The 26,508-nt window shown below is 43.6% G+C and overlaps 1 protein-coding gene across 1 annotated transcript in view; it reads right to left on the bottom strand.

The window, feature by feature from the left end:
* col27a1a (collagen, type XXVII, alpha 1a) overlaps positions 1 to 25,890 on the bottom strand; it is a 63,171-nt gene extending 37,281 nt beyond the window's left edge. Inside the window, exons 1-7 of the mRNA XM_076102798.1 lie at positions 25,838 to 25,890; positions 21,287 to 21,357; positions 14,958 to 16,474; positions 11,252 to 11,305; positions 5,783 to 5,836; positions 3,573 to 3,626; positions 3,392 to 3,445 (exon numbers count right to left, since the gene is read on the bottom strand). Coding sequence (XP_075958913.1) covers positions 3,392 to 3,445; positions 3,573 to 3,626; positions 5,783 to 5,836; positions 11,252 to 11,305; positions 14,958 to 16,474; positions 21,287 to 21,357; positions 25,838 to 25,890 — 1,857 coding nt within the window. The remainder of the gene's footprint in view (positions 1 to 3,391; positions 3,446 to 3,572; positions 3,627 to 5,782; positions 5,837 to 11,251; positions 11,306 to 14,957; positions 16,475 to 21,286; positions 21,358 to 25,837) is intronic.
* Positions 25,891 to 26,508: the final 618 nt, after the last annotated feature.

The following is a 26,508-nucleotide window of genomic DNA, read 5'->3' as shown; positions in this document are numbered from 1 at the left end:
TCCCTCATCTCATCCCCGCCTGAACCGCAATTTCAGCAGCATATGTTTGCTTGCATGCAGTATCACTATTAACTACCAGCACGGCGGAAGACGAAGCAATGATTTGTTGTTCTTCTCGTGAAACATGCCACAAAACTGATGGTTGATTTGAATTCTCCCATAATTACAATGATGGTGAGCCTGTGGATTTGTTAGTTTGAACAGTGAGCAGGAACTAAATGGAGAGAGTTTGGTTTGGAACAGGTCTTGGGCAGCTTTAGACAGATTAATGTCGTGCAATAAACTTGCTTGCATAAATGAGGGAAACAAGTATGATTAATACACTGTCTAGCCTCTTCAGGAAAATTATAAAAGATCATTCCGCTTTGTACTTGTAGGATGTTCTTTTTAGGGGAACTATGGTTTGGACTTACTCTTAAAAGAACATTATCAGTATAAAATCATAAATAGTAAACAATAGCAACTGGACTATCCACAATGAGGATTAATTCATACATTTACAAACACAAATGTCTCACTGTGTGCTAAGAGGCAAAGTTAAAAAACCAAAAATCCTGGCACATATGTGAAAAGCACACAGACGTGTATGCACTCCTTATAAACAAAGCAGTCGTAGTGTGAAAGACAGATGTAGAAAAGGCAGACAAACAGTGAGAAGACACAGATCCACTAGCAGTGGGAATAGACATTAGAAGAAAGAAGGATGGAGGCAGTAAGGTACGACGTGTGGCTTGTAATGTGGCCTTGTCGTTGAGGTTTGGCCCTGTGTGTGTCCCCTCTCCCTGACCCTGCCTGCCATACTGAAAAGCCATTCAGAGTCTGCTTGGTAGAACAAATGTTGTACAGAGCGGAACATGCTTGGCTTGTCTGGCGGTGTAAAATCACACTCTCCTATCGCACGTTCAAAGCACCCCTGCTTTCTCCATTAAAGTTTTCCATGGAAAACCAGCAGCCAAATTCCAGAATTCCCAGTTGAAGTGTCAAGCTAGGGCTGCTAAAAGCCTGTGTGTGCGTGTGTGTGTGTGTGTGGGAGAGAGACAGCGGAGAAGAAGGTGGAGGGGGAAAATACAAAGCAGAACAGAGGAAAAGCTGCTGTTGTCCCGTTTTCCTAAACCACAGTTTCAGAGTAGCGAGCCAAGCGAGCAAGAAGAAACAGCTCGAGAGGTATGAAGAGTTAGAAACAGCACATGGGTGTTTCAGGGTGGCCCACCACTGAGATGCAATTGCAATTAAAGTCATCGTTGCTTTTCAATTTTGCATTGACCCTGCAGCAGGCGGCCTCAGTGTCTCAGTGGAGAGACCTGAATCAGGAGATTACACGCCTGGGACTTTCCACCTGAGCTGACCGAAAACAGAACAAAACAAAGCCTGTTTCTAGACAGCCTGCGCCACCACAGAACAGTTGGGACATTGACTCACATTTCTGTCAAAGTGGTGCAATGTGTAGGCATGTAGGATCAAGATTCATTAACATCAACAGCGCGAAGAACAGCGAGAGACCTGTGAGTTCTTGTACATTCTGTGGCGCAAATGGGTTAATCAGCCGCTCCGTGTTTGTGTACGGAAAGGAAGCTGACTGCTTGCGGCTAATTTAATAAGTTTCCTCTACAGTCATCGTGTCTGTGGTTCATAGACCAATACCTGAGGCATGCTGTGATGATGTCAGAGTGAGTGTTGACGAAGATGCCATAACAACAACTTCCCGACATGATGATGTGATGTCATTCTGATATACTCATAGGGGCAGCTATAATGTACTCTGGGATGTCGTGAAGCCAATTTACCAAGCATCTGCACTGCTCATCTAAGTTTAAACGGGTAGGCACTTTCAGTTTCTGTCCCTGCCAGGTAATCTTTCCATTATGCTGAACAAGAATTTTCGGATAATCTCAGAGTAGTTCACACTCTCACCTGCAGCTCTGATTCACACGTCACTGTCTAACTTTCTGATGGGCCGTCAAATCTCCGCCAAGACTCATTCAGCTTCAAAGAAATCTGCAAATGTTTTCCACCAGCTTTACATTTTCCATTCTGACTGTGTGTGTGTGTGTGTGTGTGTGTGGGGGGGGGGGGGGGGGGGGGGAAGAGAAAGACATGCAACTGGACACAGAGACGCACGGAGAAAAGCCGACTTCTAACAAAAGCCATATGTTAAACTCGAGGCAGCCATCCAACTAGTGTCCGACACAGAGCACTGTGGCTCTTGGAAGTCAGTGAATACATGCCGAGGCACTTCACACCTCTGTTGAAATGCATACAATCTACCTGCTCTATTCAATCGCTCAGCTAATTCTTCTACTTTGTTTGACATTAGGGTTCAATTCTAGTCGTCACAGAATGTGGTTGTAGTCCAAGACATCTTCTTCTGCCACTATGAGACGTTTGTTTACAACTGATTGTTTAAGAATACGTGAAACAGATTATTTTACTTCAGACCTGAGGAGCACCAAGACAGTTGTGGTGATCGTGTCCTAAAATACAGTGAGACCCAGCCCTGTCTGATGAACTCTGGTTCACATGCACATGTGCATTTAACGCTAGCTATTCAACAACTCATAAGCTTGCCTTACTATAGTTTAGACTTCTTGTTAAATTGCTAGTTTGCAAGCTAATTAGTTGGCTAATTAGTTTCAAATGAACAGAGCTACTCTACAACTGCAGATACCCCTGGTTGGGAATCACTGCTGCATTGTATCTGATTGATGTGTGTTTTATGTGCACACACACTGACAAGCACGCAGCAATGCACGCACACAACCAGGAACATCGACACATACACAACTCAGACTTTCCCCTCGGACTCACTCTCGGTCTGTGTTCGTTCGACTCCTCTCTGTCCCACTTTTTCTTCCCTACAGTCATGAATCCCTCAAGTTACGACTTAAGTAACATCTGAGACACTGGTGAATTTGTGTTTGAGTGCATGATCCCGATCCTCATTTCCCTGATGACACAAACCTCCCCCCTTTTATCCCTCATGACATCCTTCCTGCCAACATTAAAACCCCTCTGTGCTGGATCCAGCCAACACAGATGGAAGAAATGGTGAACACAGCACAAAAGAAGAAAGAGAGAATTAAGGAGGAGGCAAAGAGAGATCTTCGCAAAAATGAGTGGGTTTAAATACACAAACACACACGCAAACAGAGATGCATTAAAACATCACAGCAGACACAATACAAAAACAAAAGGCTTATGGAATGCTGACGATGACTCATGCAAACTTTCTTTCCTGGGCTTTCCCATCACTATTGGAGTTGTAAGCGCTTTGCTCTATCGCAACATCAACGTGTTGATGGGTGCTCTTAAGGCCCGCATTTATGAACTTTGAATACTGTTTCATTGGAAGGAATTTGGTGCAAGAGCATTCGGGTGTTTTGTTCGGTCTTACCTTCCGACCTTCGTGGCCAGTCAGTCCCACCGGGCCAAAAATTCCTGAGTCTCCCTGGAACAGAAAGCCAGAACGTCAAAAGGCAGCAACGAGTGGTTGCACAAATAGCAATAATAAATGTGCAAGGAGCAAGACAATGTTACAATGGATGAAGCGTGTAAGAACAGGGGACACACAGTACCTTCTCTCCTTTAGGTGCTGGCCCAGGTGAGATGCCAGAGTCTCCTTTTCTCCCCTGATGAAAAGAAAAACACAGAAGGAGGACTTTGTGTTTGTGGAAATCAACCATATGTACCTCTGTCTCTGAAAGTACGAACAATCGTATAAACAAAAGAACTTCTCTGGCCTGCAAATTTCATTTGGAAGAGAAGGGTTTAGGTGACAAAAGCTTGCCTCTATAAATCCCACACTAGATAAAAGGAAGCTACAATTGATGACAAACAACAGGATTGAGTTATCATGCGGCTGATGAAGTCCCATTCCAGATGCTTTTCTTAGACGCAGTGTATTACGTGGGCTCAGTGCCCCTCCAGTCACACACAGCAAGCTTCATTGTCAGCAGGTAACAATAACGGGGCCTCAACACATCAAAGCTTTGGATCGGAAATTAGACTGCTGAGTGCTGAGTGCATGGACCCCTGCTATTTACAACTTTGTTTCATTTATCAACGATGAAAGGGCAAAGATCGCAGTGCACCCTGAGACATCAAACACTTCAGAATCATTCTCTCAACACACCTGCCAGGTAGAAGAAGTCTGCTCGGCACCACTCTGTCGAGAATTTACTCTTCATTCACTAAGGCACGGTTTCAAATATTTGACTTGTAAAGTCTGCCCACAGTATTTTTCCATTATCACTCCGTTTGTGTTCTTTGAGTGCTCTTGGATCTAGCCTGTTTGTTAGACTAACATCGTTTTTAATCAAACAAAAAGTCCACTTGCAAAGCGCATAAAGCTCTTTGTTGGCCGGGTAAAGTGACTTCCAAGAGACTGCAGGCTTTCTGCTCCCTGCCAAGAAAAAGTCTGGCACATAACCCTACGCAAGACCGCAAACTTTGTTTTTGTATAGATTCAACAAACAAGATATAAGGTGTTAATTAGTGAGGTTTAGAGGCGCTGGTAAGTTAGTTTTGTAATTTTATTTTGGGACAGAGCCAGGCAAGACCGTAGCTTTCGATTTGAGCCTTATTCGTTTAGGATGTTGTCAACTCTTCGAGGAAGAGTTTGAAATACTCTTATTTTCTTTCTTGCTGAGACTTAGTTGAGAAGATAGATACCACTCTCCTTTCTGTATGTTACATGTGTAGATACAGCCAGCAGCTTAGCTTAGCATAAAGATGGAAACGGGTCGATTACGCTAACCGGCTGCTGGCTATAGCTTCATATTTAACATACAGACATGCAAGTGGTATCAATTTAAGCAAGAAGATGAGCAGATAGCAGATAATGGTGAGAGGAAGGTCGTAAAAAGTGAAGAATGCAACAAGGAATAACATAAATTACATCAGGGAGACATGGATACACACACTCCCTTTGGGTGACTTGGGGAGGTCGGGGCTCAGGGCAGGGCATCTGCACAGTTGTCATTTATGAAAGGCATTTGTATAATGCACTTTGAATATAGCTCGTGCTCCTCACTATGTACTCTGAGCACACAGTGCCAGAGGTCAAGGGTGTTTGCTAAGGCATACATCAGTCCAGACAACAAGATGAGCGATGCAGAGAATTTGTCTAGGGCAGGGTCATCTCCTGTTCTCACGTTAAAATGAGACAGATTTATTTGGAGTTCTCACTTTCCGACTCGTAACGTTTTTCCCCCGGAGCTCTGATAAATCACTTCTACACCCCTGGTGTCCAACTACCCTTCTCTTTCCGCTCGAGTTGCAGTGGTGGCACAAAGACCCGTTTTACACAGAAACAGCTTCCCAATGCATAAACAATCACACACATTAGAGCGTATTTGGGACTTAAATCGAGCTGATCTCCTAGAATCTGAACCACCTTGACGACCTTTAATAAATGCAAATGGGAATCATGACTTTTACCTCGGCAACATGTGTTAAAGCGATGCAGTGGTGTATGTAGTCTCAAACTGCTAGGTATGACTGCACTGTCGTGAACTTAGATGGCCTTGATTCTTCAACCAAGAGGCTCCATTGCCCTCGTTGCTCTTTATGGATTCCAGCTGATATAGAAAAACTGAAAACGTAACACATCCTTGTGGGATTGTCATTCCCCTTAGAGGCAGGAGAGGATCATAAACGTCTTATTGAATTAGTAGAAGAGGTACGTAATCATGCAATGGAAAAATCAAGGTGGCTGCAGGGCTCTTGAAAACCAAAGAAAGGCTGACTTGTGATCATGAGTTAGACGTAGAGTGATGTTAGATACCTTGAGCCCGGGTGGACCAGCTCGGCCAGGGTTTCCATGGGGACCAGAGGCGCCCTGAGAGAGAGAAACATAATTAAACGGTTATCGAGATCTCAATCAATCATCATATTGAGCTGATGCAGACTGTGGCTTTGCTACTGTGAATGAGACCAGAGAAGGGGGTTGGGCAAAGTCTGTCTGGAGAGCCTCTTTAACCTATTTTCCTATGCATCAGCTGTGCATGTGTGCGTTGGGTGGTGAGGTATTTGGGGTTGTTATTGGTGGTAGAAGCTTTCGGAAAATGGGGCTCTGTGGAGCTGCTTCACCATATGGAGGTGGTTTTCCTGCCCCCTGTTGCCTCCACAATCCACAACCCCCCATCCACACACGCACACACACAAACACACATTTGCCAGGCTTCTTAATGAGTAATGCAGATCATCTAGTATCATAACATTTGGAATTCCTCTGCTGGTGTGCCTTTCTGTCCGTATTGGCTGTTGCTGAGGAAATGAACACAACTGTGTCTGAAGGCAAACAAAGCGAGATCTACAGTAGAAGCATATTGGTAATGTGAACCACCTCGCCCCATCCAGCAGCCCCCCATGGGACGGTTTAGCAGAAAACCTTTGGAAGCCGGAGAATGGATCGACACCAATTTTTCTTTGGTTTAAACTGTAGCCGTCAGATAAAAAGAAAGGGGTTGTTGCTTCGTCTCTGCCATCGATCCATCTGTCTGTCGGTCTAAATTATCTTCCTCTGAGTGACCTTTTTTCCGTGGATCTCTGACCTCGCTCCTGCCCGCCACGTGGTGTGGTACCCTTGGGCCCCCAACCTACCGCCGGAGCGGGTCAAGGGTTAGAGCGAGTCAGGGAGGGAGGAAAAAGAGCCACAATTGCTTTAAGAGCCAGGTTAGCAAGTTTCACCGAGTTGAGTGAAAACAAATGAGGAAGCCAATACGTTAGTGATCTGGTCTGCAGCATCAAAAAAGCAACATCTAGCGACATCCAGACAGACAGCTCTTTATTATCCAGCAGAGAGAAAAAAAAGTGATGTGGGGTTTGGGCTGGGTTATACAGCTCAACAATAAAAGCCCTTTGAGCAAAGTTCAAAAACAGACATACTGGTCGTGTGCAGACATGACAACATAAATGCCTTTTGCTGTAGCTGCTCTTCTTTTCAAAGGGCGCTTTGATGACAGTCATGTCTGATTCACGTGAGACAGGATTGAACAGGACGTTACGAAGTGTGTGTGCAGGTGTCGTTATGTCTGATGTGAAACACTCATGATTTCCACACTCCAAACTGGTAAAGACAAATAAATCCAAATTACATAATAACGCTGCATTGATGAGATCCGATCTGTTTTTAACTTGTACAAATTTTGATTCCAAGAATTTTCAAGACGCTGCCTGTTGTCCTCCCACACTCTCTTCCCCCTTTCATTTTCAGTTTGTATTCAGCTGGCGTTCCCTCAAGAGTTAGAGTGTCCAGACAGTGTTAAGGGAGGCTGTCCATGCCCTAAATAAACCGAAACAAACTAGACTTGTTTCAATTACATGCTTCAAAATTAACCCTGTGGCGTACCGCAGCTTGGGCAGTACACTGGTAGGCACGGGCTGGCACCAACATTTGGTACTGTGCTCTTGCCTCCATGTCGTGTCCCTCTCTCGCACAACAGGTGTCTAATTGGAGAAGACCAGGGGTGTGGCGCACACAAGCTGAGGGCTATCAAATGAAAAACCACCAACATCTGAACAGCGACGCAGGGCGTTACTGTGGCTCCTGTGGTAATAATTCTGCAAGCTCTGCGCAATTCACTACGATTCTAAGTTGAGACAAAATGGTCAAAATCGAAAGAAATGATTGCTCCTAATGTTTCGCGTTATGGTAACATGCGTGCTGTCTGCTCCGAGGTATATAAACATCAGTGCTTGGGTCTACAAAATTATATACCAAAGCCATATGTGCAACTTAAAGACAAGAAATATTGTATATATGCACTTATGGATCTTAAATCTGAACGTATGACATCGCTCCAAAGATTACATTCCCATACAGAATATTTTAGAGAAGGCCTTTTGATGAGAAATGCTGTAAACACAGTCTGACTTTCAACACAGGCTCGTAAAATACATTTAAAATGTATATATAGTCACCGCATTAAAGATAAAAGACATTCTGTATGATGCCGTGCCAAATGAGAGCCGAAGGGGCAATGTCTGATAAACTAACATTAGATCAAGAGCATGTAAAACCACTGGACGTCTTCTCAATTAAAGAGCCCAGTCAACACACACACACACACACACACACACTTAAAATTTTGCCTCTGAGGAGTGAGGAACATTTTTTAGCGTTCGTTAAAGTCGCAAGCTAAGTTTGAAAATTACGATGGAAACCTAGACAGCTAACTTTATGCCAAACAGTTAAAATCTGGTATTAAAAATGTGCCTAAAGGGAGGTTTCAAAAATAATGAATTGGAGCATGGACTATGACTCGTTATACTGTTATTACAGTAATGTTCCAGAGGGAGAGATCCATACAAACACTTTACCTTGGGAAGTATAAAGACCATTTAAAAGCTGATCTGTTGCCCAACACCCTGCCTTAAGAAGAATACTTCACTCATTTAGTTCTTAATAGTTTTCCAGGTTTCTATATGAAATGTCCATCTGGGATCTGAATTAGCTTCACTTGCAGGTGAAGCAAGCTGGGGGGATTTCGTGGTTTGTAGGGGGAGCATGAGGAAAGATGGCCGACATTTTTCCTCAGACAAAGACCCTTTTGACCCAGCGGGCTCCAGACGAATACGTGCAGCCATTCTTCAGATAGATACCGACATGTGTAGCCGCGATGCATCCCCCACATGTTTCCTCTCACACCGTCGTCATTATACACCTACAAACAGAGTCGAAAGGGCTCACCCTGAGTATTCACGGACACCTAGCAAAGGCTTCTTTACTGACAGTGGTTGTTGTGCGACGGCGCCTCACACTCACATGTGTGGGATCAGAGGTGAAGGTTCATGGGGGGTGCTCGGTGGGCTCAATGGTGCTCTGTGTGTCATCATGCAGACTTTCGGTAATCCGATGCTACGGAAGGTCATTCAAAAACAAATCTGGCAGAGCTCTCTCTTCAGCAAACACCCTGACTGGAATTTATTTTTTGCCATAAAAAGAGATGATGCTTATGATCAAATCAAACCATGCCACGCCACCTTTGAGCCTGCAGGTTGCGTAAATTCAGATTTGAAGTTGATTTATTTCAGTGATGAACAAGTGAAAATCTCGTCCCAAAAATAAAACCACACTCTTATCTAGCCAAGAGGGGAGACGTGTGTTTGTGAGTGTGAGTTTGCAAGTGCGTAAAGTATGCAGCTCAGTGTTTGCAGCAATTAAACTTGGTAAATGCTTTTGTTTACAGGAAAGCTCCATAATCTGTCTCACTCTTTATATAGGCAGGTCATAAACACGGCCACATATGTCTGCGCTACACGGGCGTGGGATTAGTGCTGTAGCATGTATACACTCTTGTGTGAGCGCTGGTGTGTACTTGTGTGAGCGTTAAACAAAATGACTGTGAGGTCAGAGTCAGAGACTGCAGGCGGCGAGTTTGCAAGCGACTTCTGTTAAAGTGGCATCAAAACCAAAGTGCTTCTTTATTGAACAGGCTTGTTTTCATTGTTTGCACATTGCAAACCAACCACTTCCACTGACAATGCCACAGGCAGTTCAACAGCTGGTTTGCTGTGGTTGACAAAGGCCACGTCTAAGCCGCCAGGATGTAAATCAAAGTGAGGTGATACATACTGCTGATGAATGAGGTCAGCAGGCTGAAAGGCTTTACTAAGGACAAGTTTGAGTCATAACCATAAGTCAAAACCTGTCCAAGCTCCAACCTCAAGTCACAGAAACACAAATTGTTCTTAAGACCGTCAAGTTATAAATTGCGCATATTTTCAGAAAAGCTGCTACTCGGTTACTCAGAAATAGTTCCACTCACAGAGTCATACTTATATAATACTTGAACAAGTTCACACAGCTCTCTGTTTAGACTTTTTAGCCCCCAAAAAAGTCTTATTACAGGTAAATTTGATTTGGATCATTAGAAATCCACCTAAGTGGGCCTGATGTGGAACTGCTACTAGAGACGGGATGGGAGGCGCTGCAAGGGCTTAAATAGCTTTAATTAGAGCCAGACAAAGACCTCCTTATACATCTGTAGTGGGGAGGGATCACAGAGACTTAACGTTTCTCAGACTCAGACAGACACAAACAGTAAGTAATAATTAAAAAAAACACCGGATTTTATGGACATAAAGCATATATCTGACGGCATATTGGTGCATTTGCTTAATAGTGCTAAACACAAAGCACAGCTGAGGGTGACTGGTATGTCATTCATTTTGTAGCTATTTGATCATAAAGTTTGAGAAAATTTAAATTTTGACCTGATGATGGCACTAGAGGGAAATTGAAGGAATCACCAAACATATTACAATTCATCCTGAGGGGAGCTTGAGTGTCTGTACCCAATTTCATGGCAATCCGTCTAACAGTTGTCGAGACATTTCACTCAAAACCACAAATGCCAATCTGCTGGTGGCGCTAGAGGAAAAGTCAGGGGATCACATTTTCATGGCCATTCGTCCAATAATGGTCGACATACTTAAAAACAAGTCTGTCTGAATCTATACAGAGAGAAAGAGAGGACGTAAACGAGGATTCCTCCAAGAAGACCCACGAATGAGACTTTATCTCGTCAACGGCCTCGGAGAAAGAGGCCTTTCATTAGTCCAGAATGGGATTCCTATGAAGTGTTGGTGCAGACTGCTGCAACAGCTCAGTGAGGAGAAGAAAGTGCAGTGGAGCCATGTGTTGTCTGTCTGTTTACAGTGCTTTTATTAGGCATCCTGTGGCACAGCCAGCCTTTTGAAAGGCCGTCTTTATAGGAGCTTTCCTGTTTATGCTTAGGGGTGGGAGGTCAGCACTCGCAGCCCCGTGCTGAATATGGTCAATCTGCCTGCATAGGAAACCTTTGTGTGTGAGAATGTGAATGTGTGTGTGTGAGCTGGGTGATGGGAGGGATTGAAAGTGATGTGGGAGCCTGGCTTGTCAGGTTATTATTGTAACTTTATAAAATGGTCCAGGACTTTACCATCTAGGCTGGAACACACAGATACAGTCCTCTCTGTCCTTGTCTGTCAGTCGTCCTGAGTCACCTCTCTGCCATGGGGCTTATTTAAGGTCCGTTAGTGTATGAGCTTTCGTCAACATGTCAGCAGCAGCAGCAGCAAAAACACAAACAAACACACACGCACACAGAGAGATACCCACAGTAAACCTAAATAAAGGCACACTTATTAACATGGTTCCATATGAATTAAAAATCTTGGGGTCGAACAACAGATAAAACCAGTTTTAGAGGGTAAAAATGGAAGTGTGTGATGTGGCTGGAGGTGTGTGAGAGCGACCAAGGAGACTTACCCGAGGACCCCTCTTGCCTGGCAGGCCTAGCTTCCCTGGAGGCCCTGGCAGTCCCTGAAGAGAGAGAAAGAATGTATTTAGTGACAGTATTCAGATGATCTTATTCAATACCTAAGCAACCCCCCTTCTATCATACTCAATCAAAACCATCAGGTCATTTAGACTCCATAGTGTGTCTCCACAGACAGGCTGCACAGCGGCTGCAGTCAAAAACGACACCTTGTCCATCTGAAGTCATTCCATCTCAAGGTGATGAGAGTTCAGCCTTATCCATCAGGAAGTTCTTAGCCTGTGTGGCAGGAAACCGTAGAAACACTTGAAATAACAGGACATTTCCTGAGCTACTCAATGCCCCTGTGTTGCTTTATCAGCCTTGTGCTCATTCGTTTTCTTTTAATCAAAAAAGAGGAAAAGGAGAAGTGAGGAAAAACAGAGGGGCTAACGAGAGCTGCCTGTAGTGCTCTGGATCCTGATGCAAATGTATAGTAAACACTCTATGTGGACATTTTAAATAGTTTTCTTCAGTGTAAATGAATTACAGTATTTTTACGATGCTGTTAAATTTGATGCCTCAGATAACAAAGATATGAGGATCTAGTAAAAAGGCAGCAGCATATACCATAAAGTGCAGTGTGAAAGTTTTACCCTTTCTCCAGCTTCCTCAGCTCATTTTTCACAAGGCTTTGAACTTAAACAGACAAAGCAAAACTTCAAAAACAACTTCAACTTCAAAACAAAGCTAATTTAAAGGTCATTGGGATCAGCCATTTATATATTGTGCGCATAGCGTGTCCGTCTGCGACCTAGTGTATCGCTCTGAAGATTATAATTGGGCCCCCACCACCCCCTCCAGGAAGACCTCCATGGTTGACACCACCATTGTTACAGGTGTGGTGCTCTTTGGTGGCCTAAGGACCTGTCAACATCAACACATGGTCCTGTCCATCTTCACACCTCCACCCCCTCCTTCCTTACACTTGTTTGTTTGTTTGTTTATTCCTACTGTCTTTTCCTCTTTGCACCTGTCCATCTTCAAAATATATCTTATTATATTATATATTATATTATATTATATATATTCTTACTTGGAGAACGTGTTTGTTGACTGCTCTCCAGACAGAGAGGTAACAGTCTCACGGAATTCCCACATCAGTATGCATTTTCCAATGACCACATTTCAAACACAGTCTGATGGCAAAGGCTGTTTTCAGTTATGAGGTTTAGACTCGCTGACTGTGCCTGTGAGGAAGTTGGAACATGATTCGTGCCACCTGGCAACTGAATCTGAATTATATACTGTTCTGTATGATTAATTGTTTCAGAGTTTAAAAAAGATTACTTAAATTAGCTTGTTTGGTTTTCATTTCTAATTCCAAACTACTGGAATACACAGTACAAATTTGCAAACTCCACTATAATCTTTTTTTTTGTGGCATAATTTCAAAGTAAACTGCTTGAAAGTTGTAATTGTGGCAACATTTCAGTGCTCAGACAGCTTGCAGGTTAAATTTAACTGAATACAGAAGCCTAGTTATGAGAGTTATAAGAGTTAGGCTTTAAATCAGATTCAAACTCACAGCCAGTACGGCTCCAATTAAAAACTAATCAGATTAAAACTCCAAACTCAAGAGCATATAAATCACATTCAGGTGTGCATTGGAACAGTTTTTTAAAGCAGCAGAGAGGAGCCAAAAGTGCTTCAGTTGGGGAGAACTTTGCCATATCTGTGCCTGCATTGGATGTTTCTCCTGGAAGCCGGAGTGCAAAATCAGCACAGTGGAAACAGGAGTCCAAATCCCGATTATATTGTGTCTTTCAGTAGGAGACTATTAATGCGTTAGGCAGCAAAAGTGATGAATGATAAAGCTGTTGGCTGAAACCTTAACGAATACACTTTTCATTGGCTCCTGACTTTCATATATTTGTCAAAATGTGTGTGTATGTACAAGATGAAAAGGAAGCTTGACTGGGTTCATCTGGGATCTCCCGAGGCACCACATGGCAACATAGAGACACACATACACATATGCATACAAATACACACTCACTTTGACATGAAGCACCGATTTAAACCCTGCAATGTTCTCAGAAAAGTGTGAGTCTGAATGTATGATCACGTCAAATAACTGCATTTAAATCAGAGCCCAGACAAAACATACACATTCCTACGTAAAGCCTAGAACATTTATACAGATTGTTAATACTCCTGAGCCTTGGCTGGTGGACAATTTTCAATGGTTAAACATCAAGGCACAGTCTCAGATTGCTGTCATTTACCATATATTTGGTATAAATTGACAAACGTTTTTTGGCCTCAACATAGTATCAGCACTTGTGTCGGGCAGTTCTTCAGTAAATTACCTTATAATTGACCTAAATCATCCTTCTACAACCTATTTCCTGTGGTAGATTACGCGCTTCATATTGAGATTGCAGGCAGTGCTTTCTAAATTGCAGTAATTTGGTTTAATGTAAGTCAAGTTTGGTGTGGACATCAGCATAGATGCAAATTAGCCAACCCTTGACGCACCGCCCTCTGCAATCTACAGCGGTAAATTACGGACCACTACAATGACTAAGCAAGGCACACGTATCAAACGTACAAGCCCTGCTCACACCTTACACTAAAATGACTCATTAACAAGCTTTAAAACAAGTACAAACACACCCAGAGTGGGCTGAGGAAGACATTGAGGTCTGATTGCTCAGGCCACATTTGGAGGTGAGGAACTGTGGAGACAATTATGCAAAGCTCTTAACATGATGAAACTCCTGTTTGGTTAACAACTTTAGTTTAGTTAACATAGTTCTTTTCTCTGCTCTGTGGCCAAGCACAAACGTGAGTGTGCATGTGTACATTTTCTGTTAGGAAACAGCCACAGTTTCCTCACCCTATCTCAAGTGGTCAGTCAAGATGCAACCGAGATGCTGGGTGTGAAAAAAGGTGGAAATAGACCTGCCTGCCTCAGTGTTCCCGCTCCTTGGGATATAGGCCATGGCCTACTTTAGCGCTGAATTGGGAAGATGAATGATGGTGTTTACCGACTGCTTTGACCCTTGACCTAGCTTTGAAAGAGGGCCATGAGACCTCCACTAGCCCTCTATGACAGAGGAATCTGGTGCAGAGACGGCAAGGCGTCAGACCTGACACGTCACACCCAGCCTGGAGGGTTCAGTGCACAGAGGAAGGAGGAAAAGGTGGGAGGAAAAGGTGGGAGGAAAAGGTGGGAGGAAAAGGTGGGATTTCTAACTTTTGTGGGAAAGGAGATAGAGCTACATTAACCTACATATCTCTTTGATCACTTATTTCCAGCCCCAGAGCACTAGCACCCACTTTACTAACATAAACCATCAATTTTGAATTTCCAGAACCTTTAGTGCTACAGCCAGGCTAATGGCTGTCAGCCAAAAAGGGTATAATGCGTCAATCTTAGCTGTGCTACACTGGCACCTTGTCAGCTTCAGAAACAATTTTATGATGCTGTATATTCCGGTTTTCATCCGGAAGTCGTCCGTAGCCTGGGCCCCTTTTTATTGCTACGTTTCTGTGCTCCCCACCAGTCCACCAGGCACGTATGCATTCTTAAAGCATGTAGTGTTAGCTAGCCCTTGATCAAAGTAAAGTAGAGTGCTTAAGCACATGTATGCATCTGTTGTAAATTTACTTAATTTGCCTTTTTTTGTGGCACAGACCAGAGGTGCTTACCGGTGGGCCTGCGTCTCCTTTCTGTCCTATAGGTCCAGCCAGCAGGGAGAACTGAGTAGGTGGCACCTCCCAGCTCAGGAAGCCATCAGCAGCAGGTGGTGTTACAGGGTTGTAAGAAGATCTGGTTGGTCGTGGGGTGACTGTAGCCTTGGTGGTTTTGGCTTGCTTTGTTGGTTTGATGACCTGCTTGGTGACTGCTTTGGAGGTTTTAGCAGTTGCAGTTTTGGAGATTGTTGATTTTGAAGGGTTGAATTTGGATATCGTTGGTTTGGAAGGGACAACTTTAACAGAATTTGTTTTGGGTTTGGACGGAGTGGCTTTGGATGGCGTAACTTTAGGCTTGGGGGATGTTTTCTTGGCTGCGGTGGGTTGTGGTTTCTTTGGGAGTGCACCTTGTTCTGATAAGGCAGAGTCAGGCTTTGTCTTGGAGGGTTTGGTGCTTGTAGTGGCTGGAATAGTAGGGTTTTTGTTGTTGTCTGTTCCCGCAATTGCCTTTTTGGAGCTGTTATGAGGAGTGGGCTTTGGGGGACTGGATTTGGAGGGTTTATGATTTGAAGCTTTAGAGGTGGTGGGTCTTGGGTTTGGTGGTTTAGTTGGGGGTACTCTTGTCCTGAGTGGTGCTGTGACAGTCTCAGTCCTGGCCTTGGGAGGCGGGGAGGCCAAACCAAGCTGGACTGTGACGGGCATCGAGGTTACCAGAAAGGGTGTAGGAATGGTCCCAGGGCTGGGCTTTATTGTTTGGGTGGGGGCCACATATCTGACAGCCGAGGCAGCAGCGGCGACACTCCTGGCAAGGCTCTGCCCCGTGGTCTTCCTGGGCGTTTCCGAGCCACCACGTTTAGGGGTAGCAGCGGTAGCTGTGATGTTTGCTTCTCGTGGTAGGATAGGCAACAAGGGAGGAAGGTTAGGCCTGTATGTGTCAGCTTCCCTGCACTGTTTCTTAATGTACCTGCAGTAGTTGTGAGCTGCCTGTGCAGAAGGGACCAGGTCAAATTGGCAGATGGCTCCTTCAAAGTGTGCTGATGCCTGCTGCTGGCTTGTCCTCCCCAACAAGAAGGAGCCCTGGAGCTCCGGAGCCAGTCCTTCCTCACTGTCCCACCCAAAGTCTGCATGAACACTCTGCTCTCCGCAGGAGGCATAAAGAGTCACTCTCTTACCATTAATTCCCACCGCCAGTTGGTGCCACTGACCATCATGGGGCTCATAGGGCAGTGCCACCGAGGTGTTTGGTCCTGTGTGCAGTACCAGATGGCCCGGTGTAAGCTGCAGACCGAGAAGGAGCTTCTTTCGGCCTGAGAGCAGGGTGAAGAGGAAAGCACTGTTGACACGGTGTGAGCGCACACTCAGGACCAGTGCCAGGTTGGGCCAGATGGCCGCTGGGAAGACTGAGCGCAATGGGGTTTCAATGTGCGCCCGCTGGTTGAGGATGATTCCCGATCGGAATGGAATGACCCCTGCTGGCACCGAGCGCGACGGTTTCTCTCCCTTGAGCCCCAACTTTTGGAGGATGTCCACATCTGCATAAAAGGGAGAATGGAGTTAGAGGTGAAAATGAACATGGCAGGCTTGTTTATGAAGGTTACACATCAGTACAGTAAGAACATGAAAACTATTATTATGTGCTTTCTTTTAGTACTTGGCAAGTATGTACTACAATTTCTTTAATTTTAACGACTTAACATTATCCTACAAAATAAATCGGTTTTGTTAATCCTTTATAATTATTATCATATTTCATTATAAGTTGCACACACAAACATTTACAGTTAGCAGATATGGATGAGAACAACCATGCTGAGGGAAACTGTTAAACATCTTAAATATATTAATAGGACATTCTGGAGTGAGGATCAGCAACAAGTGAGGATCAGCAAAATGTTTTAGCTGTGTTTGTAGTGGTAATGGTTGGATTGACTACACTGGCTCACAAGCCAAGTTTCCAATACCTTTCCATTAACAAAATAAAACCAATCCATTTTTTTTGCTGTCACACATGACAGGCATGGCAGCATCATAGCTATACGTCATGTTAGACTGGTCTTTCAGCCAACTCAGAACAGCAGCTCATAAAGTAATGGAGCTCAAACACTGCAGGGTGAAGAGATGGAGAAAAAAAGAGGATTGAAGCAAAATTAAAATAAATACAAAGAATAATAAACTCCCTGGGTTTTGAGGTGACCGAACTGCTTCTGTAGGCTGTCTAGTGCAACTTAAGGCCAAAACAAATGACTATGTATAGGTCCACAGGGACATAAAACTAGGCTGATGATAGGGGAGTATGAAGAGACTCTGGATAGTTGCAAAGAGATGCCGTGGTGGCCTTTGTTTCAAACGTCAGCGGTTTTCAGCCTCACGCTTCTCTCCAATATAAGTAGTGTCGTTTGACCATGTGACTCTGGTGAAGCATAAAACTGCTTTAAGCAAGACCACAACAGATGGCCTCAAAATATTTCATGTTTATTGCTATTGAGGGCGGCAAATTCTTAAAGGAGCTGCTCGCCCCAAAATGTAAGAATAATGTGGCCATAATCTAACAGCTCCAAAGGGAAACAAACACAAAGTCACTTGAAGCTCCAAAGCATTGTGGCTACAAATTTATGATCTCTAACTAATTTTGCCTTCCTGTCTAGTTGTTTTTTTGTTCTAGAAAGGGCCATGCTGTCAGCTATTTGAGAAGGGTAAATGAATGTTCTATACACTTTAAATATTTTTGGTGTTTACATCGAGCGGAAAATAAACATTATATATAAACATAAGAACTCTGACTTGTAACATGCAAAGTGAAGCAATAGCATGCCAGCGTCTGATGCACTTTGCGTTTTTTTTTCTACTGATAATCAAGTTACAAAAATGTAGATCTCCATACGACAGAGAAAAAACAATGCAGGAAATATATTTACACATTCACTGTACTCTTTGTAAGGACTTACAAAGAGCTCAGTCAAGGCCAAAGCAGCTAGTAACGGGGTAAAGGACCTAATCCTCTCCTAGTAACCATGTGGCCAACGCACTCCCCTTCTGAGGAAAGAGGGGCTGTTGGATACTGTATAGAGCTAACAATACGTGTTTGTGAATTTTGAGGCACAAGGGACAGAGTTCAGATTCTAAATGTACATTTGGTGGCAAAATTATATAACTTCCACACCAATTAGCACATCTGAGTAATTGCTGTGTATGTTAAAGTATATGTGCCGTTTGCCTCGCTGATATCAAGGCATGGCCTCTTTGTTTTAAGGCTATAGGGGATGAAAGGACATCGGCATCATCAGAAAACCTCCCCTCTTCCCTGCTCCTCTCTGTCTTTCTCATCAATAGAGCCAGTTTGGAAATTCAGAACATGACCACAGTAACCACAAGTGAGTACAGCATCTCCCTGCCTGGAGGCAGAATACAGTTTCCAGCCTTTCCGCCAACTTTGACTCTCTATTCAGCATTTCAGTCTCAGGGGTCCCCGGCGCTCATTCTCTATAATGACCTGTGATCTCAGACCCAGGCCCCTCAACATCTTTATTGTCTCTGGGCTGAGTATGACCTGTGGTCACTGGGCCTTGCCTAATGGGGACATGTGTATAGAAGCCCTGCTTGTGAAAAGATAGAAACGTGGGCACGCAATGTTGATGATTTGACAGAAAGAGGGAAAGATGAGGGGAAAGACCGATGGGATGTCCTAACAGTTGCTGTACTGGTAAGCCATGGAGAGAAAGGACTTCAATGAGATGCTTGTCCTTCTATAATACAAGGCTTGCTTCATTAGACGGCTGACGGGGGGCTCAGACTTTATATAATTGCACGGAAAGTTTAAAAAAAAGAAAGTGAAGAGCGGCAATGTGATCCCTGGTAGTGGTGGTAGTGATCAAGGAATTAGACCGGAGGGAGGAAGCAGCTGAGTTCTCACATGCACCATGTCAAACAAAAACGTAAACTAATCTGTCTAGTGTGGAATTATTAATTGCTACTGATGCATACCAGGTTTTAACACATTATAATCTGATCTCATAGAATATTGCACTCACATCTTTTTTGCAAAGCGAGGCAAATGTAGACTGGCCTCTCCTATACCGTCGGTTCTTTATGTGCTTTCCATGCTCTGTATAGGGCTGTAAGTTTTTCCTTGCCTCAAAACATTAGGGCTTTATAAAATAGCCAGAAAAAACATGACCTACATGGGATACAGTGTATACCCATCCACACAGTGAATTCTTCTCTCTGTGTGGTCTCTCCTGCAGTAAAGGACATCAGGACTTGGCAGTGAGGCAGAAGGGTGCATTACATGCATCTCTTCTGTACGTAGACTCCTGTCTCCAAACTCCTTCATTCAAATACCACGACTATTACTGGGGCATGCATCAACCATGTGGTTTTAGATATACAGAATACTGAATGTATGTGAACACACACACACACACACAGACAGACACAGACAGACTTGTGTTCAACACATGGCTGGAGTTCATAGCCTTGCGCTGTGCCAAGTCACTCGAGTAGGACAGAGAGAAAGTCCAAGGCTCTTCAGTCTGTAATGTCATCCCTTGTAGAGGATGAAGTCACCGATTCATTCGAAACACACTCAAAAGATCTCTCTTTGGCTGACTGGCCTACAGTGAGCCATTTATGATATCTGAGTGGAAAAATCATCCCCACAGCAATACGTCGCAAGAATTCTCACTATTTTGAATCATGATTTGTGATTTATTGAATTAGAGACAAAACTAGGGTAAAATATAGTTTATTTCCGTTGTTCTTCATATTTTAAGATACTTTTTGGCATTTTCTTTTATCTGGTGGTGACAGTAGAGCTACATGCAACAACAACCTGGTCAGAATGGGGTCATTGTGGGAATATGTAATGCAACTTAAACCAACAGCACACCAAATGCTCCATTTACATTTTTTGGGGTGGTATTTTTGCCTTTATTTGACAGTTGACAGTGCGAAGAGAGAAAGGAAACAAGGTGAGAGAGAAGTATGAAATGCTGCAGAGGCCCACCGCTGGATTCGAGCACAGCAGGGGGCTCAGCCACTCTGCAACAGTGATGTCGGCCATAGACAGTGTTGCCAGATCTGCCTGACACCAAGTAACCCAATCCCAGCCTAAAAACAGCTATTATGTCATAAAAGTCTTTTTTAAATTTACATTTAGGAAATTGAGTTCTTAGAAGTCAGCACTTAGAAAAGAACAGATGTAAGCTTTTACAAGGCTTTTATTTAGAGAGCTATGACCTTGAATTGGGAAAAAAAAAGGTTTCAGCCTTGTTGCAATGAACCGAGATGACATTTGGTTTTGTCGGTCATCAGTTTTCAGTGGCTGCGTGTCGAGCCTATTGAACTCCCTGTCAGTCTCAATCATGATAATTGGAGTAGAGAAGGGGCCGATTCACTGAACTGTATCTATAACTTTTCTTCTGGGGAAACCGTCCATTTGGTACAAAATGAAGCTCAAGGGATCACAATCCCAAACAACAAACAATTTCTACTTGCACAATCACATAAAAAAACAGCTAAATACATACGACATATCGTCACATTTTAACTTGATATGGCAAACTTGTTAGCGCACAGTTGGTTATTTAAACATCCAGAAGTTACAGAGCAGCATTATCATTCATTTAGTGTTGTGTTTCAGACCACCTGGCTGATGGAAGTCCAATATTCATGCTTTTTCAGCTCTGTTTGGTCTCCACAAACTCCAGAAGGAAATATTTGTCTCTCTAGCTGCTAAATGCTCCACTATGTTCACCAGCTAGTCGCTACATGTGTCTGTCTGCTGTTTGGTGCTGGGCAGGTATAGTCTACAATGGCTTTATAGAGCTTTCCAGTGAAAACAGCTGCCGGCTGCGGTTGAAAAACGATGCTATGAGACCGGTGAGAGTGAATCAAAACTGTGACGCTAGGGAGGTAATCAATGAGCTGAAACTTGCTATAAAGCTTCGTAAAGCAGGAGGAGGTGTGACACATTGTCATTTGATAAATTGTTACTACAGAATATAGAGGTTATTTTGTGTCTAGGAAAGGACCTCCTTCACGTCCCGTCTACTGAATGCTGTAAATCAAAGTTTCTCTGCAATGGTCAGCTTTAAATCTGATCACTCCCTTGCTCACTCAGCTTACTCAACACCTGTCGTCATGGCAACCGTTGGCCCAATTCTCATAGCAATGTGTTTATGTGCTTGGGCAATGACCAAATATGCGAAGAATAAATCCCCCCCCACCCAGTGCTCAAATAAAGTTTAGTTTTTTTCCACTGGTAAATTTTCAGTGAAGAAGAAAGAGGGGATTAGGAGAAGTGACTGAATTGAGAGAAGTGGAAGTGACTTTAAGTCACGTCTTACCTTCAGAGTGTACTTGTGTAAGTCCCAGGTAACAAGTACAATATAATACGGTACAGAGCAATAGGGCTCTCCTGGGGGAAGAGAAGAGAGGACGTTAGAAAGAAACAGCAGACACACATCATTGAATCATTGAATCATACAATTGTTTAACTCTTAAAATAATTGAGTGTCCCTTTAAGAAGCTGTTTATTAGCTTCAACAAATCAAACCATGACGAATGCTTTATTATCAAAGCCATAAAGAAAGTTGGGTTGCAAGGTTGTTTAAAATCCTATTGGCTGGTGTTTTCTATTTGGTAAATATACAGGTATATATTCTGGTAATCTATTAATAAAGGCTCCTGGCTTTCTCACACTCTAATAACTCATATAGTATGTATAGATGTCAATAAGTCATTATTGATTAATAATCATCGAGTCTGCAGTTGTAAGTGTAAATAAAGTTGTTGAGATGGATTTTAGTCCAGGTGGTGACAAAGTCTGGCAAGTCTAAAGCAATTTGTCCTTATTAATGCTTGGAACAGATCTACAAAGCATTAGTGAATGATTTCTTAACCATTAATAAAACCAGTGGTATTAATCTCTTCATAAAGGTCGCCTTTATATCGGATTTGCTTGCATTTAACCGTCATTAGGAAATATATTGCTTGTGTCTCAATAGACCACACAATTATGAACTAGAGTAAGAATACAAAACTCCAGTATTGTGAAAGAATAGAATATAGTAGAGTATCGTAATATATCGTATAATACTCTGTACTCATTGTTTTTAGATCACACCAACACACAAAGTCAAACAAACCCGGAGATTCCAATACCATGTGAAGTGATTTCTGCAAAAGCACTTACAACTTCCAACACACACACACACACACACACACACACACACACACACACACACACACACACGCACACACACACACACACACACAGTTCCATGTTGTTTGAAAGACAGAAATGCTGTAGTAGACTTCTTCATCAACACACACACTCACACAAAAGAACAGAAAAACAAAGCGGCCTCTCTCAACACCCTCACCGCTTCCAGGTGAGGAGATTGGAGAATGGACTGAGGGGCTCAGCGGGGGACTGAGATCTGGTGACAGGCAGGGGAGCTACTGTTTACCACTGGAGGACATCCAGACACACACGGTCACACACACACACACACACACACACACATCGGAGGAGGAAATGTGTATAGCAGCTGTAGCTGGAGGGCCAGAGCAGAGCAGGCAGTCGGGTTTGTGGGCTCCAAACACATCAAATGTGGGAAAGACGGTAACTGTTGCAGAAACATATTTACCTGCAACATCCCAGGATAAGATATCTTTAGAAATATTTCTGCAAACAACTTCCGCACTAACCAGTGGCTGCTTCCCCCACTGATGACCCAATGATTATAATCAGGGTGTGTGTACATATCCAAGTGTTTGTGTGTGTGACGGTGCCTATGTCTGCCTGTCTCCCAGTTCCTTGTTGCTAATACAGCTTCATCACAATCAACCCCACACACAGCTGGCTGTGGTTACTCAGGATGCTTAGTGCGTGTGTGTGTGTGTGTGTGTGCGCGTGTGAGTGTGTGTGTGAATGTGTGTGTCAGAGTGAGTGTTTCTCTCCCAGACTCCCAGCTGGTTACAGTCTCATTCAGTGTCTTATCAGCTGAGGAGAGATCCGCTTATTGAACATGAGTCATGAATGCTGAGATTATTTTTTATTACAGCAAAAACGACTCTGCTCGTGTCCCCTGGGCTGTTTACATCTGTGCAAACTGGACCATGTTTCCTGGGAAACGGCGCTGCTTTCTTTGGCTTTTCATTTTTAAAGTTCTCGGTAGCTTGTTTAGATCTGTGTACGGGACGGGTTGGGACTTTTCTTCCGTGGAGCATGTGAAGGAGGTTGCACTGAGGTGGATTTGTGCGTGGCTGACATGTGTACACTGACCCAGTCTGGTGTGGTTTTCATACTGCAACAGTGAGCTCTGACAGGACTCCCCAAGGGAATTCTCAGCTAAGCTGAGTGGACAAAATACAGGCCAAGATGAACAATAACTCGTCCTGAGTCCTCCATTAAAGCAGACAGTTTAACCTATACAAGGGAGAGAGAAGGGAGAAGAACGCTGCTCTGTATTGCTGGTAACATCCTTCACTACTCAGTGATCTTCTTATCTTAAGTGTGAGTAGCACACACGTCATTTGCAATTAAAAAGTATAGTCATCTAATGAAAAATATGGATACAAAGGAGTGTGACTGAGCAACACACTGATGGAGACAGTGAGTCAGAGTATCTGGATGTTGGTTACAATGTGGCAAAGAAATCCACTCCTCTAGATATCTGGTGCCACATTGTACAATCTGCAGCAGCAATCGTCAGATGAAAACTGTAATTTCCTCAACGCCGATGTTCTCTCAATGCATCATTGTCTTTATCTCTTTTCCTAAACCTACATTGCCCATGTATAAACTCTCATTCTAACCCCTCGACCACCAAACCCCCCCTCCCCACACACTCAAATAGCAGCGTGTCTGTAGGCCAGTGACCAGTCAAAGGTTGAGGAAAAAAACTCACACTGAGAAGCCACTATAGTTTCCGTTTCTTTTAACCAGTTTGGACTACTCAATGATTCCCTGAAAGGATTTCCCAAAGGTGATCCTGCCTCCTGAGCACACACACACACACACACACACACACATAAACACACACCCAGTGGAAAATTCCTACAGAGTGGCTGACACTAACAGAGGCTGATGAGGAAGAGAGGGCCACTGACATCTCTTAAGACAAGTTGTGTACTTGAATGTCCATTATCTGTTCTCTCTGCAGTCTAGTAATAGTAAAAATGTACTGCCTGACCAATTTATACACATCCAATGAGCTACATCAGTCTTGTTCCAACTAGTATAATGACTTAAAGCAGATACACATTAAATTGTATGATACCCTGCTCTACTTGGATATGAACCTTATCATTCAAGTTAGAGCAACAGGTTCTGACCCAGAAAGTATCCGAGTGGCTATTTATCATATTTTAAATATTAAACTCTATAGTTGTTTTTTCAGTGTTAAAAAAATGTCAAAATATGCCTACACCCTGCAAAAGATTAATTGCGTGCAAAAAGCCAGGAGCGAGACGTAAAGGGCGACACCACGTGGACACGTGTGTGTCTGGTGTTCCATGAAGCTGACACCTCGCAGGTAGACTCTACTCAGCGATCCGTGCACAATGTATACTACAGATGTTGTTGTACCACTGTTGGGCGGCTGCTACATTTTTAAAGAATAGGAACCTTCTATTTTTCTTTACGAATGATAGTTTCTGTAAAACATCCAGCCAGGTGCGATAGATACAGCTGATACCAATTGGCCAGCTTGCTTTCATGAGAAACTTGAGGACAGTGAGTGAGATCTCCGGACTTTCCTCCTCTACATGACTGAATGCATCCCCCACTCTCTCACCCCCTAATCCAGATGTTCACTGCGCAATAAAACCAAATGTCGATCTAAGACAAGAACGACGCGTGCATGTTTAAATGAATGAATGATTTATGAATGGAGGAATTACTTCTTTTTTTTTAAAAGTAATTTGTGTAACAGCTGGCTGCTGCATGCACTTCCCTAAAATAGTCAACACGCAGCGAAGTGACGACCCAATATTTCCGTCAGTATATTACAATAGAATGTCATGTAAACACATGCATATAACATCTGCATTTTACGTCACCGAGTAGTAAATGTTCCACTGAGCTTCACTCTAAAACGCATGTCAGTTGCAGATGTTCCTTTAAATATATTGATAAGTGGATTATGTCTGGAAAAGTGTTGCAAAAGTTCATGTCACAGTTTTAGCAGTAAACGTATTTTGTTGAAAGTGAGACACCGTCGTCCACCTTAAAAAAAAAGATTCCCCTGCGTAAATGTGGCTGTGGACTCTGCATGCGTAAAAGGGAAAACATGGAGAGCATCTCACAAACGCTGCAGAGGATGCTGATACACTTCTCATGAAACTTTATGGGTCTGAATAATTGCGTGTTTTGCTTGCTCAGATGAGTCAGTTTAGTAAACATTACATGGCAAAGTTCCTGCATGCTCCCGCTGTGTATTCGCCAAACAAAACATTCAAACACTTGAATTTTGAGCAATCTCAACCTGTCTTGCACAAAAGTACAAATGTAAAAAAAAAAAAAGGTATTACAACTTTTTTTAAACTTGGTGATTATGATTAGTCTATTTTGTCCATTTCATTGGGAAAAACATTTTGGACAAATTGACTCGCTTTGGCAAAGTTATGGTAAATGTTAAACAAATGACAAATGACAGCTATGGTCCCAACCGACCGCATACAGAGCCTCAGCAGTCCCCAGTGGACACCGCTGCTACATGGTGAGCTGGACCACAGCCAGCCAGCACATCACAGATAGCGCACATGGGGGGGCATGCGGCTCCTTAAATTGTAACTCAGTCCCCCGCCAGTGATCCGCCTCACCTCAGCTCTTTCCAACAGCCTCTCATCAAAGCACACAGACACAGTCTAATAAATGAAAAGGTACTCACTTTGTGTCTAGATGAGAGGTTCTGCAATCTCTCCTTCGGGTGCCTAAATTCATTTGTATTCATTTGTCCTGGCAGTCAAAAACCTGACCGTTAATCACAGCGTGACTCCTTTGCAAGGGGGGCAGAAGACACCGGTCGCCGTTTTACACATTTGACAAGCTTGGGATGAAGTTCCAGAGGAAAAAACTCATGTTGATTTGCCTGTCAAGCCCGACATAAATCCCTTCTGGCAGGCTGGTTTGACAGAGAGTTTTCCTGTGCGATTGTCTGTCGATATTCCCCTGTGTTTCATTCATTTATGCCGATCCAGATTGAGGGACGCGCAGCCGGCGAGAAAGCTGGGTTCTTTTGGAGGGGGGTTACGGAGTCAGGAGCGTTGGACTCATCCCTTTCCTTTTTAAATAGGCTTTCTGTGGGTAAAGCGACGGCAAATGCACCGCGCGGCCAGGTGTCAAGTTACAAGCCCAGCGGTTGCATCGTGCAACTACACGCCTCCCTCCTCCAGGGGGGGTGGCCACATGGATGTTACGCAGAGCCCCATGCCCCGGTAAACCACATGAATGAACCACGGTGACGCACCGTGGGCAGCGCCTCACACACTGCCAAAACAGGAACGCCTACAGCTCTCCTCCAGAGACTCTCCTTCAAGTATCCACCGAATTATCCCTCAG

Source organism: Anarhichas minor, unplaced genomic scaffold (assembly GCF_050575085.1).
Source record: "Anarhichas minor isolate MPS153535 unplaced genomic scaffold, ASM5057508v1 ptg000002l, whole genome shotgun sequence".
In the NCBI taxonomy this organism is placed as follows: Eukaryota; Metazoa; Chordata; class Actinopteri; order Perciformes; family Anarhichadidae; genus Anarhichas; species Anarhichas minor.
The sequence above is the reverse complement of the archived record's forward strand: the minus strand, read 5'-3'. Positions and strand labels throughout refer to the sequence as shown.